Source organism: Colletotrichum godetiae, assembly GCF_030913485.1.
Source record: "Colletotrichum godetiae strain CBS 193.32 chromosome Unknown BDP55scaffold_18, whole genome shotgun sequence".
NCBI lineage: Eukaryota > Fungi > Ascomycota > Sordariomycetes > Glomerellales > Glomerellaceae > Colletotrichum > Colletotrichum godetiae.
The window spans coordinates 376,582-395,316 of record NW_026851266.1 but is presented as its reverse complement, the minus strand read 5'-3'; the positions used below and the strand labels follow the sequence as shown (position 1 = coordinate 395,316).

General features: G+C 53.3%; 5 protein-coding genes across 5 annotated transcripts; 2 read left to right on the top strand and 3 right to left on the bottom strand.

The window, feature by feature from the left end:
* Positions 1-185: 185 nt before the first annotated feature.
* BDP55DRAFT_631409 (Ni2+-Co2+ transporter transition metal uptake transporter) lies at positions 186-1,477 on the top strand (the record flags this gene model as incomplete). Its single annotated transcript, XM_060572278.1, has 2 exons — positions 186-960; positions 1,008-1,477. 2 exons carry the CDS (start codon positions 186-188, stop codon positions 1,475-1,477), a joined length of 1,245 nt encoding a protein of 414 aa, XP_060430250.1.
* A 288-nt stretch (positions 1,478-1,765) lies between these two features.
* Positions 1,766-2,878, bottom strand: BDP55DRAFT_742254 (uncharacterized protein; the record flags this gene model as incomplete). The annotated part of the gene is made up of 1 exon (XM_060580460.1): positions 1,766-2,878. One exon carries the CDS (start codon positions 2,876-2,878, stop codon positions 1,766-1,768), a length of 1,113 nt encoding a protein of 370 aa, XP_060430249.1.
* Positions 2,879-10,609: 7,731 nt separating this feature from the next.
* Positions 10,610-13,585, top strand: BDP55DRAFT_693467 (calpain family cysteine protease; the record flags this gene model as incomplete). Its single annotated transcript, XM_060577227.1, has 2 exons — positions 10,610-10,954; positions 11,009-13,585. The coding sequence occupies 2 exons, from the start codon at positions 10,610-10,612 to the stop codon at positions 13,583-13,585; spliced, it is 2,922 nt and encodes a 973-aa protein (XP_060430248.1).
* Positions 13,586-13,847: 262 nt separating this feature from the next.
* On the bottom strand, positions 13,848-15,896 carry BDP55DRAFT_662069 (FAD binding domain-containing protein). The gene has a single exon (XM_060574775.1). It carries the CDS (start codon positions 15,800-15,802, stop codon positions 14,012-14,014), a length of 1,791 nt encoding a protein of 596 aa, XP_060430247.1. The 5' UTR covers positions 15,803-15,896; the 3' UTR covers positions 13,848-14,011.
* A 904-nt stretch (positions 15,897-16,800) lies between these two features.
* On the bottom strand, positions 16,801-18,590 carry BDP55DRAFT_111330 (major facilitator superfamily transporter). Its single transcript, XM_060565389.1, has 3 exons — positions 18,106-18,590; positions 17,803-18,049; positions 16,801-17,745 (listed from the first exon to the last, which is right to left on the bottom strand). Exons 1-3 carry the CDS (start codon positions 18,425-18,427, stop codon positions 16,806-16,808), a joined length of 1,509 nt encoding a protein of 502 aa, XP_060430246.1. The 5' UTR covers positions 18,428-18,590; the 3' UTR covers positions 16,801-16,805.
* Between the last annotated feature and the right edge of the window lie 145 nt (positions 18,591-18,735).

Below are 18,735 nucleotides of genomic sequence, written 5' to 3'. Positions count from 1 at the left end.
CGTCAACGAGCTGTTTCCCGCCGGCTGGGCTCTCCGTCTCAAATCCAACCTCTTCACAACCCTCCATCTCATCTTTCTCTTGGTTTTGACCTTGGCAAGTCACTGAACTTCGTAGAAATCTTACAACTATTCATGCTTAAGAGCACATACACCACGTAGCTTGCCTCACACCACCAACCACCACGATGGCGCGCTTCCGCGTCCCCTTCGCCAACCTGCCCATCCCGCCAGCCCTCCGCGTCCTCCCGGCACCAACAATACGAATCATCGCCCTCCTCGTAACAATCAACATCATACTATGGATCGTCGCCGGCATCATCCTACACTTCCACCCCTCCCTCATCTCCCCCGCAGCCCTCTCCTACGTCCTCGGCCTCCGCCACGCCCTCGATGCAGACCATATCTCCGCCATTGACCTCATGACCCGCCGCCTGATCGCCTCCGGTCAGCGGCCCGTCACAGTGGGAACCTTCTTCTCCCTAGGCCACAGCACAATCGTCATCGTCACCTGCGTCGTCGTAGCTGCCACGAGCGGCGCGCTGCGGGACCGCTTCGACGGCTTCACGCGTGTGGGGAACATCATCGGCACGAGCGTCAGCGCGGCGTTTTTGCTGCTTCTGTGTGCTGGGAACGGGTGGGTGCTGTATAAGCTCATCCGGAGACTGAAAGTTGTGCTGGAGGAGGAGAGGCGGCGTGGGATGGAGGGGTACACCCCTACCGAGGAAGACGAGGGCGACGCGGCGACGAATCTCAAGTTGGAAGGGGAAGGGTTCCTGGCGAATGTGTTTAGAAAGGTATTTCGGGTTGTTGACCGGCCCTGGAAGATGTTTCCTCTGGGAATTCTGTTTGGATTGGGCTTTGATACGAGTTCGGAGATTGCTATTCTTGGGTTGTCGAGTGTGCATGGGGCGCAGGGGACGAGCATCTGGCTTATTCTCATCTTTCCTGTCCTCTTTACAGGTGAGTTTGCAAAGCATATCTCATTTGCATTCACTGACCTTTCACAGCCGGCATGTGCCTCCTCGACACGACAGACGGCGCCCTCATGATGGCACTCTACACGTCAAAGGCCTTCTCGCGCGACCGCGTCGCTATTCTCTACTACTCCATCGTCCTCACCGGCATCACTGTCTTCGTATCGGCTTTTATCGGAATCATCCAGGTCCTGTCTCTCATCGCCAACGTCGCCGAGCCGGAAGGCAGCTTCTGGGACGGCGTTGACGCAATTGGAGAGCACTTTGACATTATCGGCGGCAGCATCTGCGGCCTCTTTGTCGTTGTCGGGCTCGGTTCGGTGGTGGTGTACCGACCCTGGAGGAAGAGCATCGATAAGAAGAACCAGGAGAGGGCTGTGCTCGTGCCTGAAGAGGAGAGGGGGCTGGGAGCGGGCGAGGGGCCGAGTTATGGTGCTGTTGAGCCTGGCGAGCCTGTTTTGAAGAAGGGTGTTGTAACGACTGAGAGTGATGTGCAGGCGTAGACGTTCGGATTCTTCTGAGTATCCGCATAGCGGAAGGGATTGACTAGACTGTAAAAGGGGTTCACGATACAAGATCAATTGTTGGAGGATGGGTCATTGTATGGCATCACAATCTAAGGTTCTAAGATACATCGACTAATACAGGCGGCGCATATCACCAACCTTCCTATTTGGATGGGAAGCACTTCGTGTCTGCCAATGTTTTCCTTGGGCGTGTATGAAGCTCCTGCTCGCCATCAATGTGAATGCTATTCTTCCTCCGTGCCGTCCTGACCCTGCCCGTCGTGTTTATTCGCGCCTTAATGCAGACGGAAACTCCTCTTCATTCTTCTCGAGCCGAGGCAAGTAAGCAGGCCTCTCCCTAGGCCTCTTCTCTAGCCCATGCCAAAGGCTCCATTCCAGCTCCACCTCACTCATATTCTTCTCCGGTCCCAACTTCGCCATCTTTGCTTGAGTAGAAGGCTCGCGCACCTCGTTACACCATACGCCCGCCCATTCCGCCGCTCGAAGAAGGCCGTTCTGGGTGGTAGGCGGGAGCGGTTCGCTGGGGCCGAGGAGATCGCTAATCGGCTTCCGATGAGCCTCTCGGTCTTCTGCCAGTGCTCTTTGGAGACGGATACTCGGGCCACGATCCAGTGACGGGACTCGAGCTAGTGGATTGACGGGGGTTACATCTCTCGGGTCAACTTTCGACTGGTCTTCCCACCAGTCTGGATGTTCGTCGATGCTGTCACTGTTATAGTATAAGCTCAGTATATCGGGCCCATTCAATGGATGATTATCCTGATCCATCGTGCGGCTCAAGGGCAGCCACTCGTCAGCACTGGGATCCAGAACTGGGCGAGGCCTTCCATCGAGCCACTGATTAATGTTGTGACGTGGCTGCTGAGGCTGTTTGCCTTTTGAGTTGCTGGACGAGGCGATCTGTGGCTCGATCTCGGGCTGATTTACTTTCGCTTGGATAGGGTCGCAGTTCAGGTCGAACGACAGAATGGTCCAGGACGAGATAGGGTATTCGAGGGCTGCGTTAGGAGTAGCCTCGGCTACTTTCTCAAGGTTTCCGACGAGGCTGGGTCCAGAGCTGCCGCTGGAGACAACTGGGGCGGGCTGAATGACTTCCTGTTGGTTATGAACCACCTGGATATGAGCGGCCTGGGTATCAGGAGCGGCCTGAGTGGTTCTCCCATTCTGCCTCGTGACAGCAACATCATATAAGAGAGCAGCAGATACAGAAGCCTGCCTTTGCTGCCTCTCCCTCTCCTGTATCTGCTGCTCTCTTACATGACGTTGCTGTCTCAGAGCAGTGCTGCGATTGATGTTTGCTACGACCGCACGTCGGAAAGCCCGACGCCTAGGGTTCTCTTCAGCTTCCATATTATTATTCATCGTGAAGTTATTCATCGTAGAATAGATAGAGAGAGGGGTAAGGGTATAGTTAAGGGGTCAGTGTGTGAGGGTATGGGCAAGGGCGAGGATGTGTAACAGAGTGTTTGTGTGCTTAACGGTGTTGTGTCTTCTATGGGAAGAATGGATTGTAAGCTGAGAAGGAAGATGCTGTCTTTTGGCCCTAAAGAGGAGAAGAGGTCGAGATTAGAAGAATCCAGCAAACACATCTCCGATAAGTCGAAGACATATACTTTCGACTTCCGGATATCGAAAAGCTTGCCATGTTGTTGTGAAGTTGAGGAGATACGCAGGAGTAATGAGAGCCTATCTCCGATGACTAGATGAGCGATATCACGGGATATCGTGGACTCTTGTTATGGTAGAGAGATGTCCTAGCTCTTGGCTGGGCGATCAAGATTTTGAAAAACCAGAAAGGTTGCTGTTTGGCACTTTCAGGTAGTCAGACATTGGCCCAAACAGGACATTCTGGAGAGTACTGAGACGAGCTTTGAAAGCCAACCCATATGATGCCCAATTTGATCGGTACAGCTTCTAAATTACGGTTTCTCTGTCACTGGAGTTAATTGTATCAATGCCGTATAGTAATAGCTTTCATGGAGCATTAAATTAGAGGAAAAGCTGGGTTTGAGACGATGCCGATGTCCAGTAAACCCGGAGATAAGCACCCAGGTATGCGTCAAACAGGATTCCACGGCTCAACCCATCTTACCGGAGAGAGATACAAACGTGAGCATCAACAGTGGCTGCGGCGCACAAGTTGAACTTACCTGAACATACTTCAGCCATCCAGGGGCAAATCCACGTGAGAAGACTCAGCTCTATACCTGGATGAGCGTCTCAGCACCTGCATTTCTGGGCATCAATACCGACAAAAAACTTGAGAGAGATTGCCGAGAACAAGCCCGGGGACGAACGACTTGCTTAGGTGGGGCTTGTCCAAGACTCTATTGAGTCGAGAGAAAGTTTGGTAGCAATTCGGAGCCATGTGTCTACGGCATTTAATTGAAAGTGATTATGGGGAACCCCTAGATGATTTAGGCTGGGTAATTCTTCTCTGGGAAATTGATGGACCTGAATTGATGATCTATGTTGGTCATCTCGTTATGATCCAACATACTTAGTACCTAGGCGTCTGCAGCAGTGGCTACGTTGGAGCTGGTACTTCTCACTGAACTTCATCATCTCAATTGAAAAGACAACAACAGCCACACCAACAGATATCGGTCACTACCTCTAATTATCCCATAATGACTAACATGGTTATAACACGCCCAGCTTAAACGAGTTCACTGGCTAGGGAGCGAAACCCAAGTTGAATGTTGTCGAAGTCTCTTGTGGGTATTTGTATCCATAAGTGGGGGAATGCCCAGCATGGCCGAAACAGAGCACCTCATCACGGATACGGATACACAGTTCATCGAATAAGCGATGGAGAAACGGATGCAGGTCCGAGAACATATCGCGCAGAAGACGTTCTTGGATGGCACGATGGCAGGCGGGAACGTGGGAACGCCAGAAGAGGATGGGACTGCGGGATCGGAGGAAACGGTGAAGTCGGTGAGGCAACGGACGAGGTCCGACAAGGGGGGCCTCGGTCCAGACCTTGACCTAAAACGGCAAGTATCCGAAGTCATCGAGTCGGTGTGCAAGTACACACCTCTAATCCTCTAATGCAACGTTTTTCTGGCGTCAAGTCCGGTACTACGCTGCCACGATGCGCGTGAAAACCGTTAGTAGTTCAATCCTTTTCCTCGGTGTCTCAAATTCTCAACATACCGTAGAAACTCGAGCAACTCGAACTTGCGCTAGCCCGTGCCAGCCCTGCTAGCGGCCCACACTAAGCCCTTTCGAGGGATCAGTTTTATCCGATTATATAATCGACTAAACCGTATACGGAAGGCGGTAAGTGATTATTTTCCATTTTTTACTCCTACCCAACTGCCCACTTCCACCGATTACATCACCGATTTGACCACCAATTATACTGTCAATTATACCTCCAATTACACCTCCACCACGGGCCTCGTCGACGTGCCCACGATGCCCTCACGACGGGCCCTTGCCGAGAAGGATTCGAATACGGCAAAAGTGCCAATTACACCTCCAGCAGCTAAGCGCCGCGGGCCTGCTCCTACCCCCATCAAAGACCGGAAATATACACCGCGAAGTGGCCCAATCAAGCGCCGCCAGCACCACTATACCCACGATACCAAAGTCAACGTCCTGATGTTTTTAGAGCATCACCGCGTGAGGAAGCTCGACGAAGAGTCGATTTGCCCCCCGAGGCTGCGCCAGGGCGAGACCGAGCTCCCAGGGATATACAGACGTCCCACATACCAGGAAGCCGCAGATTGGTTCAAAGTCCCTCGAAGCACGGTTATCTCCTGGTATCAGAACCGCGAGTCAATCGTCAATCGGTCCTCCAACTACGCCTACCACCCTCAGTGGCCAGAGCTCGAGACAGCGCTATACGGCGCCTTCCGCCAGCGACGAAGTGAGGGAAAGCTCGTTAGTACCAGTTGGTTCAAAAGGACCGCTAAGCGGATTTTCGCCCAGCAGAACCCGAACAGCAAACATCTTTTTATTTTTTCCCCCGGTTGGTTTCGTGGCTTCCAGAATCGTATGAGAATTACCCGACGTCGACTTACCAAACAGGCAACGAAGTTACCCACTGAGTACTTCAAAGTTGTCAACAGCTTTCTTTCCTTTATCCGACGAGTTAATCAAATGGCCCTGGCTAAGGTGAAGCGGTCTAACGTCGGAGATTTACTCGGAAGTCCAGCCCGTCGATTTCCTAACTCGCGAATTCTCAACCTCGACGAGACCCCAGTTCCTTTCGAATACCTAGACGGTTACACATACGACGACGTCGGGGCCAAAACCGTGGCTGGCAAGAGCGACCGCAGCGGTTGGGGCAAGCGGCAGGCCACATTAATACTCTACATCTTCGCCGACGGCATACAACGAATTAAACCGAAAATAATATTCCACGGCAAGCCCGCAGAGGAAGGGGGTCAATTATGGAAAAAAGAGGGCCTATTATACGCAGAAGGAGTGACAGTTGAGTTCAACAAGACTGCCTACAACAATGAGTACTTGTTCAAAAGATGGATTGAAGAGGAATTGGTAGCGCTGACTAAGGGAGACGAGTACCTATTGGTAATGGATGTCGCTTCCTTCCATAAGACAGATTCCATCCTTGCGCTATTACGTCAGCACCACATCACACCCTGCCTCATACCGCCAGGGACCACTTCCCTCCTCCAACCTCTCGATACCGCAGTCAATAAGCCCTTCAAGCAGTGGCTTTCAGAAGCAACCGACGCTTACGTACTCGACGAGGAAGAAAAAGCGCTGAATAAGCAGGAGGAGCTCAAGTGGGAGACGGGTATGAAGAGAATAATGGTCACCAAAACAGTCGAGACGGCAGCCGCTAAATTGGCCCACGAGAAGGGCTCAATGGTCAGCCAGGCCTTCCTGCAGTGCGGAATATCTATTCGGCCCGATGGCAGCCAGGTCGACGAGATCCGGATCAAAGACGTGCCCGCCGAGGCCATCGATTACACTGGGTGGGAGCTCTTCGACGTAGAAGCCCACATTGAGCAGGAGACGCTGCAAGAGGAGATTCCAGACTTCGCTGTTCTGAACGACGGGTTAGAGTACATTTTCACAGCAGAGGAAGTCCGTGATGGCATCAATGGGCAGTTCGTCGACCCGACAGTCCAACCGCCGTATGAATAGGGGCCCGTTGGAGGCAGTGGGCCAGGGGACAGTCAGGGGCTCGGTTGCTTACGTACGACTGCTTCCAATTGACACTTTTGCCCTTTTTGCCAATTCGACGAGAAAAGCTCAAAACCGACGAGAAAGCCAAAATAATTATTGAATTATATCAATTGTGGGTCCGGCCTCGACGGCGAGCTCTCATTGGTCAGATCGATCGAAATGTTAACCTACGCCAAAAATAGGTGGCGGCCGCATTTAACCACTTTAGGCAGTATTACGATTCTGCCAGAGCGCTAGCAGGGCTGGCACGGGCTAGCGCAAGTTCGAGTTGCTCGAGTTTCTACGGTACTCGGAACGGCTATTCCGTTGCTCGGCCTGGGCCTTGTCGCCACTGGCGCGTTTCCGGTGCTTGGGATGATCAGGGTCCATCCACACCGACTCAGGCACGAGGGTCCTCGTCCAGAGGTGGCTGGCACTGACTGGTTAGGGGTGTGTTAGTTCCTTGGTCCCCTTTTCTCTCTGTCCATGGTTGCATTTTCTGCCTTCCGTTTTCCCGTTCATGCCCGTCCAGAGTAACACGAATCAGTCTGGGTCCTTGGTGGTCTCATCTGATGTCGTTGGCCGCTGTATCGCTCCATGTGTCTCGACTAGCTCTACCTGAGTATGTTGAGATAGGTGATCGCCTTGCTAGTAGTCCTGACACTGTGCGCTGTTCACCCAATACTGAGGCCCCCATACGGATACGCTGCTAGAGAGCGGCACGGCAGAGAGGTGAGGGTGTCACAGTGCATGACCTCGCGAGACGTATTGGCAGGCTGACCAACATCGAGTCTCATGAATGGTGGCCCTCGATCACAGTTGGTGACTATTGAAAATGAGCTGTCGACATCGCTGAAGTGCTTCTCAAGCATGCAGCGCATCGCTTTGGGCTAGAACGGACGGGACGCCGGAGCCGGTGTTGGGCGGGACTTGGAAAACAACTTCGGCTCAGACTCATGTAGTGTCTTCCAGTTCTCGCCCAGCACAGGACGAATTGGACGAAGCCATGTCAAACAAGCCGGAAGCCACCTTAGGTTTCTGAGGCCGCGAACCTTGTTGAAGCCTGGACGAGAAAGCACCACGCACCACGCACCACGCAGTGCTGCAATGCAGCAATGCAGCACACTGTGATTGCTGACATGCTTGAATCTTGTCGGTTGCTTCTTGTGAAAAGTGATTCGAGGTGGACTGGGACTGGGACAGATTTAGTGGAGGAACATGCCCCTTGCCACCTCCTGCATTGTGCGTTTGTATCCATACAGTGGTACAATGCGTGAATGTCATAGTCCAACGACTTTCCATGCCAGTTTTGTGATCTCGTACGGGAAGCTGGCAGGCTGGCAATGCTGCATGGCCTTGAACAATAGCTATCACATCTCGTCTTCGCCTAGGCATCCCCGGATTCCGTTATCAATCCTCGTCGCTCGTCGCGCCTCGTGCATGGGTGACTTGGTGCCCTCACCTGCACTGCCGCAAGCTCGAGAAATCCAGCAACGTCCACTAGTGACAATGTGGGCCTAGAGCGGATGCGGTAGGCGGGCAAGTTGGTCGGGAGCGGGCTGAAGGTATCTTGGTAATCGTGCTGTGATGATCTATCTATATCCGTCCAAAGTCGGGGTAGAAACGGCCAGGGTCTAGCTCCTGGAGGTTTCGAGACAAGGAAGGAATCTTTGTAGGTTTCTCGGGGCATCGCAATGTGGGAATTGAAGTGGGAGAAGGTCGAGATGGATCTGATTGATTGCGGGATGATTAAGATTCTGGCAAGCGCTGGTTGCTGCAACGTCGTCCAGATGTGGTATACGAGAGTATGACAACGTCCAGATATACTGTACGAGACGCATTTGCAGGGTCACTTGCGGACGGATGAAGCTGCGCCTCTCTGCAATTGTCGTATATCGCGGGGTCATCAAGAGGCAGCCTGATTCAAAATTGAAGAAGGTCTGGCTGTGCTGACAAGCCGATCTGTTTGTTGACCAGGTCAGGTAGTGTCGTTGCCTAAGCCGTCTATCAGGGTTCATATCGCGTTGGCCAATGAATCTTATGGATCGTGAAGTGAGGGTTGACGATGCAACATATTGCCAGGCAATTGTGAGGCAGTCAGCCTGGTAGTTTGCCTCCGATGGGGCACTGGGAATGCCCTCATGCTAAGACACTGTTAAGTGAGCGTGAATCAAGTAGTGATTGCCACCGTCGAGCTTGAACCCTGGCCAAGCTCAGGGATGCCAGCCCGGGCGCATGAATACCTACCTGCCTACCTATTTACTCAAGGCCTCCAACGTTGCCCCATCGGCAAGGACGGATGAGTTGCCAACGGGAGTGGGTCTCGGTTGATTGTGGTAGGCATGCGCAAGCTTGCCGCTTGTCCTACAAAGTGTGAAGGACAAACGGGACCGAGTCTGTCAGACGCGGCTGATGGCGGGATGTCTAGAGCCTTTTGTGTATCATTGCCTGCCGGGGAGGTGTGTGGCACCGTACCACGAGTGGTGTTGAAGAAAAGGCCGATGTCCGAGGATCGGAAGTAGATATACCGTATGCAATAGATGGACAAAACGAGTAGAACAGGTGGAAAACGGGAAGGGTCGATGATTGATTAATGGTCGTACGCCACTTTGTGAATTGCTTCTAGGAGGAAGAAAGATCGGACAGAAGAGCGAAGGAACAAAAGCCAAAGAGTTTGCGCATTCCGAAATCGAAAAGACACCAACGGTGGCCTCGTCCATTTTAGGCGACGGTTGGGACGATTAGGGCCTCGCCTGGGCGGCCTTATCGGTATCAGATGGGAAGCTGGGCCAATCAGTTCTGCTGCATAGGCACCGAGACCCTGAAGTTGCCAACTAAAGTCTTATCGCTGGGTGCCACGGCGCTGAAGGCTCCCATCCGTGGCGCTAACGCCTCTGCAGTGTCCCCGGAAGTGCAGTGCATGACACGTTTGGGGGTCCAGTGTACGTATCCATGTACCTTTCCACCCCACATAAGCTGTGCCGGTACCTCTCCACCCGTCTCTCCCGAGTCTCCGTATCTTCCCTCCACCTCAACTTCTCAACCACAAGCCGTGTGCGCCGTTCTTTGTCCCGTTCAAGACCACCACGCAACTCCCCGTCTGATTCTGTCCTCTTCTCCGTCTCCCAGCGCCAAAATGGAACAAGTCCTGACACCCTTCGATCCGAAGAACGGCCTTCTGGAACCCTGAAATCGACCGGCTCGACGCCAAGAGACCCTTGCCCCACCCAAAGCCTGGTGCTCAACCTTGAGTGATACGGGGAAACCGGGGGAAGCAATCACGACAATTACCATCAGCAACGCCGGCCTGCTTGTCCTTAACCGGGGCCCTTGATACCACCAACCTTCTCGGGCCAATGGCTACAATGGATGTGGTTCCTCGACTTCCGACTCGACGCCTTGGCTGCCTCGTAGCAACGTGAACCCCCAGCGTTCATATCCATGTCGTGCGAGCCATCCTCCACCTCCACCATCCCGGTCACGGCCCCGGCACCGACTCATGATTGTCAGATCGTCCAATAATTCTGGCGAGGCTGGCACGCACTCGTTGGAAGAACCCAGCTCTGCGACTCAACGGCCAGGTAGGCCCTCCTTCGTCTACACTATACCCTCTCCCTCTGCCTTTTGTTTCCCTTATAACCGGCCTTCTCTTCCATCTACGACTCGTGCTCGTCTACGCCCTCTACAGATACCCTTCATATCCCTTCTTCAACGTATCACCTTTCCCTGAGTCGGTCGTCTGTCTGTGCCACGGCATTAGACCGCCCTTCTTTCGCCCAATCTTGCCATAACTGACCCGTGTACAACAATAAGCTCGGGACCTTTTCTGTACGCTGGCAGTAATAGAAAACTACTGCACAGCTCCCGTCTTCCACCTACCTCGTCTTCGACCGTTGTCATTCTTTAGACCTTCGACGCTACCTGATTCTCAAGCTTCCGTGTCTATTCTACCTCACCCTCACCATGCACGGTTACAGCTCTTCAGAGGAGTCGGACGATCCTCGTCGCCCGCGTCCTGTGCCAGCATCGACCAGTACCACCGACAAGAAGAAGGTCAAGAAGAAGAAGACGCCCCCGCAGCCTTCTATCAACCATATTTGGAAGAAGTTTCAAGACAAGAAGTTCAACAAGGCCTTGGCTGTGCTACCCTTCGACCCTGTTCTACCGCCAGCGAGCTCAGAGAAGCCCAACGAGTTGTTAAGTGCTGGATACGAGCGAGCTGTCGAGGAGTGTCGCCGGAAAGTAAAGAAAATTATCCAAGAATGCCGCAGAGTCAACATGCGATATCGGGACCCTGGTTGGGATTTGGTGAGTTACCTCTGCTTGGGAATTCGAGCTTTTGAGAACTAACAAGCCCTCCAGGACTGGGACTTGAAGTGGGAAAAGGGTCACTGTCTCAACACCCTCGGCCACACCAAATGGCAGCTTTCCAGGACCACTCTCTCCAACCCAAGCGCATCTGTCCCCAAGGCAGTAAAGCGTGTTCACGAAATCTTTGAGAAGCCAACTTTCTTAAAGAACGTCAATGGCGGAGACGTGAAACAAGGAAGCCTCGGGGACTGTTGGTTGATGGCGACGCTAACCGCCCTTGCTAACGTCGAGGGCGGTATTCAGCGCATCTGCGTCGAGTACGACACCCGCATCGGCATTTACGGTTTCGTCTTCTACCGCGATGGCGAGTGGATCTACTCCATTATCGACGACAAGCTGTATCTCAAGTCTCCTTGCTGGGATTCGCCTAGCATGCAGCGAGATCTCCTCCAGCAAATTGACCGAGAGGACGTTGAGCGTGTCTATCGTAAGACCTATCAGACCGGATCCAAGGCCTTGTTCTTTGCTCAGTGCAAGGACCAGAACGAGACGTGGGTGCCGTTGATCGAGAAGGCTTACGCCAAGGCTCACGGTGACTTCGCATCGTTGGCGGGTGGCTGGATCGGCGAGGGGTTGGAAGATCTCTCGGGTGGTGTTACCACCGAACTGCTCACCTCGGATATCCTCGACCTTGAGGGTTTCTGGGAAAATGAGCTTGCCAAAGTCAATGAGGAATTCCTATTTGGCTGCTCCACAGGCCTTCTTGATGGAGGCTACGGCGAGAGAAATGGCATCTCGGAAGGCCACGCATACGTTATCATGGAAGCAAGGACGCTGAAATCTGGAGAGCGTCTGATTAAGCTCCGCAATCCTTGGGGAAAGATTCGCAAGGGCGTGTGGGAGGGCGCGTGGTCTGATGGCTCCAAAGAATGGACCATGGAAGTTCAGGAGGAACTTGGCCACCACTTTGGCAATGACTCTGTCTTCTGGATCAACTACGACGACTTCCTGCGTAAATTTCAACACATCGATAGAACCAGGCTCTTCCGTGACCCCGCCTGGAGATGCGCCCAACGCTGGATCGGGGTCGAGGTCCCCTGGAAATCGCAGTTCAACGAGAAATTCCAGGTCAAGTTATCCAAGGATGGGCCGCTAGTCCTGGTTCTCACTCAACTTGACACACGATACTTCAAGGGGCTCCAGGGCCAGTACTCGTTCCGCATCCACTTCCGTATTCACGAGCGAGACCGCCCTGGTGCTGAGGACTACATCGTCCGCTCTCACGGCAACTATCTCATGGACCGGTCCGTCTCCATCGAGCTGCCGGACATGCCAGCTGGGGAGTACAGCATCTTCATGAGCGTCACTGGTGAGAGAGACACCAGAATTTCCTCTGTCGAAGATGTGGTCAAGCGTGAGTGCAAGAAGCGCGTAGAGAACGACAAGCTGGCGCAAATTGGTGCCGCATACGACTTGGCGCACAGCAAGGGTACTGCCCACCTTCAAGAGGTTGCTAGACTACGAAAGATGAAGGAGCAGCAGAGAGCCTCCGAGTCTCGCCAAAAGGAGCGCCGCAAGCTCTGGGAGAGACGTCACATCAACCGCGAAGTCACTAAGCAGCAGACCAAGAAGAATAACGAGAAGCGCGACCGCAAGCTTGCCAAGAAGGCGGAAGCAGCCAAGATCAAGGCTGACCTCGACGCAAAGGCCGCTGCGGAAGCCAAGATTGCTGAAGACGCGAAAGTGATGGAAGAGGCCGAGGCGAAGAAGAAGATGGATGCAGAGAAGGCCAAGGATCAAGCCGTCCAGACGGAAGTTGCCAAGGACAAGGCGGCGTCCGATGACACAACCAAGGGTGTTGCTGAAGGCATCTCCAATGAGGAATCGAAGGAGACGACCAAGTCAGATGTAACGGATGAGTGTAAGAAGGAATCCAAGGAGGAATCCGAGGAGGAACCCAAGGAAGAATCCACGGACGAAGCCAAGAAGGACGTTGCCGACGAAGAGTCTGCAGCGAAATCCGCGCCTGCTCCCGCACCGCCGGCGCAGACGTCTTACGATTCGGATGGCAATTCATCCGACTCGCCCATTGAGGACTGGGAAGAGTTATACAGTGACGATGACATGGTCAGAAAGCCACGCCTCACTCCTGCAGGGCCGCCCAAAAGACATGACGAGCGTTACGAATCTGAAGAGGAAGATATGCCTGATCCCTGGAACGCCATCTGCATTTTAGGAGTGCGCGTCTACTCCATGGACGAGGATCTTGAAGTCCGCGTCGTCATGGAAGGCGGCGAGCTTCTCGAGGGTGGTATGGGCAAGAAAGGAGAAGCCGATATCGACAACGCCCAAGTAAACGCGGGCGGAGAACGCGAGAGGATAGAGTCTGATAGCGCAGAAGCTGCGAAGCCTGATGTCGATGCATCCACGACTGAGAAGACAGAAGAAGCGCGAGATGACATCAAAGATGAGAAAGACGAGACGAACGAAGACTCCAAGTCGGAAAAGTCGGACAAGAACAGTGTCGACTCAACCGATTACGACAAGTTACACTCCGGGACTTCGACACCAGACGTCGTTGCTACCCCGGAAGCGACTCCGTTAGACTCACATAAAGAGTTGTGCTAGACCCTACAAGAGCGGTACAGACTGACGACGTTAACGAGGGTAGACGATGGCGTAGAGTAGATGTATCCATGTATAAGTTTAGCATTACTTTCATGGTGTTGTTTGTGTGGATTCATCGGGGACCTAAAGGTCGATGAATGGCATGGCAGGTGTTGACATTGCAAGCGAGATCATACAACCATAGACGATTGCTCTGTTTAAATTATGAGAGCTTCAGACTTGACAACATATATACATGATATTGATGATTAAATACAACCCACTCTGTTCCTGTTGCACATTTTCCTCACCTTACTTCAGTCCTGTAGACACATCTGTATCATCACGCGCCAATTCCTCTCAACTTCATAACGATTGATGCCGGAAGCTACTCCGCATGAGTATAGTCATGTAGCGAACACGATTCCATGAAGTAGAGTTAGACTTTCAGGTTTCGGCGATGTGGTTGACAGCAAGAAAGCCATGCGTCATGGCAGGGCCCAAAGTTGATCCAGCACCTAGATAAGTCCGCCCCATGATGCTCGCCGCCGTATTGCCAATAGCATATAAACCAGGAATCACCTCGCCGTCCTCCCTCAGTACTCTCTGGTGCTCATCAGTCAGCAATCCTCCCTTGGTCCCCAAATCGCCTGGCCAGATCGCGATAGCATAGAACGGTGCTTTGCCCAAGGCTCTCATGTTGGGATTTGGTCCGCCAGCGGCAGGATCGCCAAAGAAGTTATCATATGCGTTGCCGCCTTTTCCAAAGTCTGCATCGACGCCTGTCTTGCACATGTTATTGTACCTCGTGATGGTGCCTTCCAGGCCTTGAGCGTCGATTCTAATCTGCAGCGCCAAGTCTCTGAGGGTGTTTGCCGCGAACATGGTACCATTCGCAACCGGCTTGTTAGGCTTCATCCTTGCGAGCAGCTGGGTGCCGAGCATATATCTGTTCCGGTGGTTGGTATCCATGATCAACCAGGCAGGAATAGCCTTGACAGACTTGTTCCTCTCGTATTGGTCGTGTCCAGCATCCGTATACGGCTGCGCCTCATTCATGAACCTCTTCCCGGCGGCATCGACAATGACACAGTGCGGTCGAGACCTCTCTGTAAGCGCAAAGTGAGGTTTCCCCGTCACGGGATCGAAGATGGTCGGCCCCCACCACGCATCGTCCATCAAAGCCGTTGCCGCACCAAGCTTCTGTCCCGCAATGACCGCGTCGCCTGTGTCGCTCGCGGGCGAATTGGTCCATGCCGTGCTAGCTGGGTCCGGACCGTACTTTTTGCGGAGGGCTTTGTTGTGTGCGAAACCGCCTGCTGCTAGGATGACGCCGCGGGAGGCTGTGATGGTTTTGGTGGTTCCGTCGGGGAGTTTGACCTTTGCGCCTTTTACTTTCCCTGCCTGGGAGAGCGTGAGGTCTAGAAAGGAGGTGCGTAGACGGATGTCGGTTGAGTGTTTAGTGTTGAGGTATAAGAGTTGGGCGATGAGTCCGCGGCCTAGGCTGACGAGTTTCTGCCCGAGAATGGTTTTGCCGATGATGGGGAGCATGATGCGAGTCGATTTGATGAAAGCTTGTAACGAGGCTGTCATCATCGTAATCCATGGAGCCTGTTCGCCGTGGATTGCTACCGGTATATTCGCAGGCGGCAGTAAACCTTGCCATTGCCCCAACTTCCTGGTATCAAAAGCCACAGACTCAATAGTTCTCCCGCCTCCTTTCCCCATGGCGCCCTTCATCTTGGGGTAGTAGTCCGGATACCCCCTACTAAACCTCCATTCAAACCCAAGATCCCCCAGGAAGCTAATCATCCGAGGCCCATTATCCAAATACGCCTTCCGCTTCGCCAGCGACGAGACGGGCCCGACGTCCCTGACAGCTTGATCAAAGTACGCGAGAGCATCTTCCTTGGAGTCGGCTATGCCTGCTGCTTGGGATATCGGGTTTGCTGGGATCCAGAGGCCGCCACCTGAGATGACCGACGCGCCGCCGATTGTTGCTTCCTTTTCGATGATGACTGGGTTGAGGCCGAGGGTTCTGGCGCGGAGGGCAGCTGTTAGGCCGCCTGCGCCGGAGCCAACTATGAGGATGTCGACTTGTTCGTCCACTGTTGAGGATATTTTCTCTGAGAGAAGGCGTTTTGGTTGGGGGATTAGTGGGTAGCGACGCAGTGGGATACTTGATGTTGGTCGGAGGCGTGTGAGAGCGGTTGCTTTCGCTATCTTGGAGCGCAACATGATGGGATGATGCCGCGAGACGATGGGAGTCTAAGCGAGCCGATCACAGAGCAATGAGACGAACGCGAGGAAGTGAGAGGAGCAAGACATGAAGAGTAAGCAAGGCAGGATCGAGACCCATTTCTCGGATGCCATGGTTTGATCTATTTCAGTGAACCACAAGTATACATGTAAGCAGAGATCAGTGTGAGTGAGCACACCCAAAGTCCCCCGCTTGAGGTGACAGGGGTTGCGGGACCAACCACGGCGTGGACTGCTTTCCTTGGCCTGCAGGGTGCTTGCAGGTTCAAGACATCACCTCACCATTCGTGTAGCTCTACTCAGAGAGACCCCAAAGTTCGGATGGTTCGGACGCGCAATAAGGGTCGTTGCTAACATCTCTAAAATGAGGTTCCCGCCCGGCCGGTCGACGGAGTCACGAACCCCAGTATTGAGGCCGATGGTCCAGAGCTAGAGCGGTCTGGTGTCAGAGAGCCCACGGGTTCCGCGGTCTCCACCGCGGCCGGCCGATCGGTCGGACGAACATTTTTTACTTAGAGGCTTGCTAGATGAGCGGTAAATGAAGTCGTAGATAATGAGGTGATGGAATCTTGGCAGTGCTGGTCATGGACCAGAGCTGCCCGGAAGCGTTCGCCGTTTAGACCATGACAGCTACATCGCTATGAGTGTCCGGAGTCTATGATCCCTGTTGCCTACGACAGCTCGAGCTCATATAGGCCGCGTCTAGTTGGAGGCCCGAACCAGAAATCTTGTCGTTGGCAGATTAGTTGTGGTGGGTTGCATCCGGGGATCGAGGGCTTGCGTGTTCTCCAGACCGATGGTTTCAGGCGTACGTTTGTCTTGTCTCTCCTCCCTCACAGAATTCCCGCCATACCATCAGTCTTGCTTGCGCGCGATCAGAGGAGAAAGTCTTGCGAGTACAGGTTCCATTCCATCTATATTGGGGAACTGGTGCAAAACCGAGCTGTTGAGCTATGTCAACGCAATTTCTAAGAAGATGTCGCTACTCCGTTGAAATACGACCTAAGACGAGCAACGCAGCAAGATAACAAGTAGCTGAAACAAGATACGGGATGCCTAGAGCTGCGCCACCGATCGATATGCTCTTCACCCATAAGACCATCATCAGTGGTGCACCTAGAAGCGATCCTGATGTCTTGACCATCATCACAATCGAGAAGATGTGTGACTCTGGATGCGCAGAGTTGGTTGGCTGGTCGTGTCGCTTTGGTGAGATGAAGGGAGACTTGAGTAGTGACAGCGTGAACACCGGCAGTGCCGAACCGAGAGCGTAAAGAAACAGCGAGGGTACCATCATCCAGATTCGGGTCGCTACGGCAATGGCGAGAGCGCCGAGGATAGAGACGACCAAGCAGATGTTGGCGTAGTGTATGTTCATTCGGTGACTGGCCAGCTCGGGCGGGATGTGCCGTGACCTGTTCTGTCTCGACCGTAGGATGGCGGGAATAATGACCGTCAAGAGCGTGAAGTTGACGACAGCTTTGGCGGAGAGCAGATAGCCCGTTGACGCGAAGGTCCAGTGATAGCGTTTCGAGATGTATTGCACAAGCAATTTCGTGTCCGAGCTCGCGAGCGAGGTGAGGACGAAGCTGATGAGGAGAAGGGTCATGTTGCGAGGGTGACTTGCAATGATGGACTTCAAGACGCCGAAGCGCTGGAATATGGATCTCAGAAGGGAGGAGTCGGCGTCTTGAGCTTTCAGGACAGGAGACGAGAGGAGAGGTCTCGCTTGGTCGTCCGCGTCATGGTGGCTGTCGGGTGATTCGTCTAGGATAGAAACAGCGGGGTAAGCCAGAAGAAGGAGGCCGATTCCAATCCAGAACGGAAGCCAGAGAAGAAGGCTCATAGATGCTGATGCGAGAGCTGGGCCAAGCAGGTTGACGACATAAGACACAGAGCTCATCCATCCGAAATACGTTGCCCTTATCGTCTCCGTCAGCCAGGTGATGCGCGATGATGCCAGGTTGCGTTCTACTCACCTTAAGACATGGTCGTCTGTCATATTGGAAGCGATGGTATATGTGATTGAGTTGAAGACACAATCACCGCCTAGCACCGAGAAGAATGGTGATGCGATCATGGCCTTGGTCGGCAAAGTCTGCTCGAAGTAGCCCACGATAACGGCCCACGCCAGCAAGATGATGCGGGGAACAAGATTGAGGCATAAGATGAACCGCCGACCGTACTTTTCCGCGAGAAACCCCAGGGGAATCGTCATGATGAAGTCTAACATGGTGTCAGTCGAGGAGCGAGCGCCTATCGGTGAGATTCCGCGCGCTTACCACCCACGATCCATGCCGTCTCCATTGTCCCTTGGATCCAGGCAAGGCCCTGCTGCACATCATCCACCTTGCAGAGACCCTCTGGAACGTTTCCATCTCTGTCGATCACTGAAGGATCTGTGACTGCGTAGTGCTCGCGGCAGAGGCGTCGTTCAATGACTCTGCTGAGGGGAAGCTGGTAGAGGCTGGCGGCCAGATTGACCAGGAGCACTAGTGCGAGTAGAGCCCAAATGCCAGTCCGTCGCGGCTTGCGCGGAGACCTGAGAATGATGAGATCCTCATTTTCGTGACTAGCTTCTACAATGTCCGGTGCAGGCGGCATGGTCTACTCGACCCGCCTATATCGGTGGTTGATGGTTTGGTTTGATGAAGAAACCAAGACGATTCAGCGGAACAGCTTCAGGGATGGCGATCACGAATGATGACTAAGCACGTTTTTACCTTAATTCCGTTCCCCGCGATTCTTGCCATGGTTCTTTTCAGGTTCGATATGTAACTGTGCATATTTGAGGAAGAGGTTCTTAAGGAGTCAGCAGCTCTTCTCTTAATGTGCTAAGAATCGATGATTTATACATTACGGAATGCGGCGAGTGAAAGTTGCTAGTACTAGAGTCTAGAATGGTATTGTCT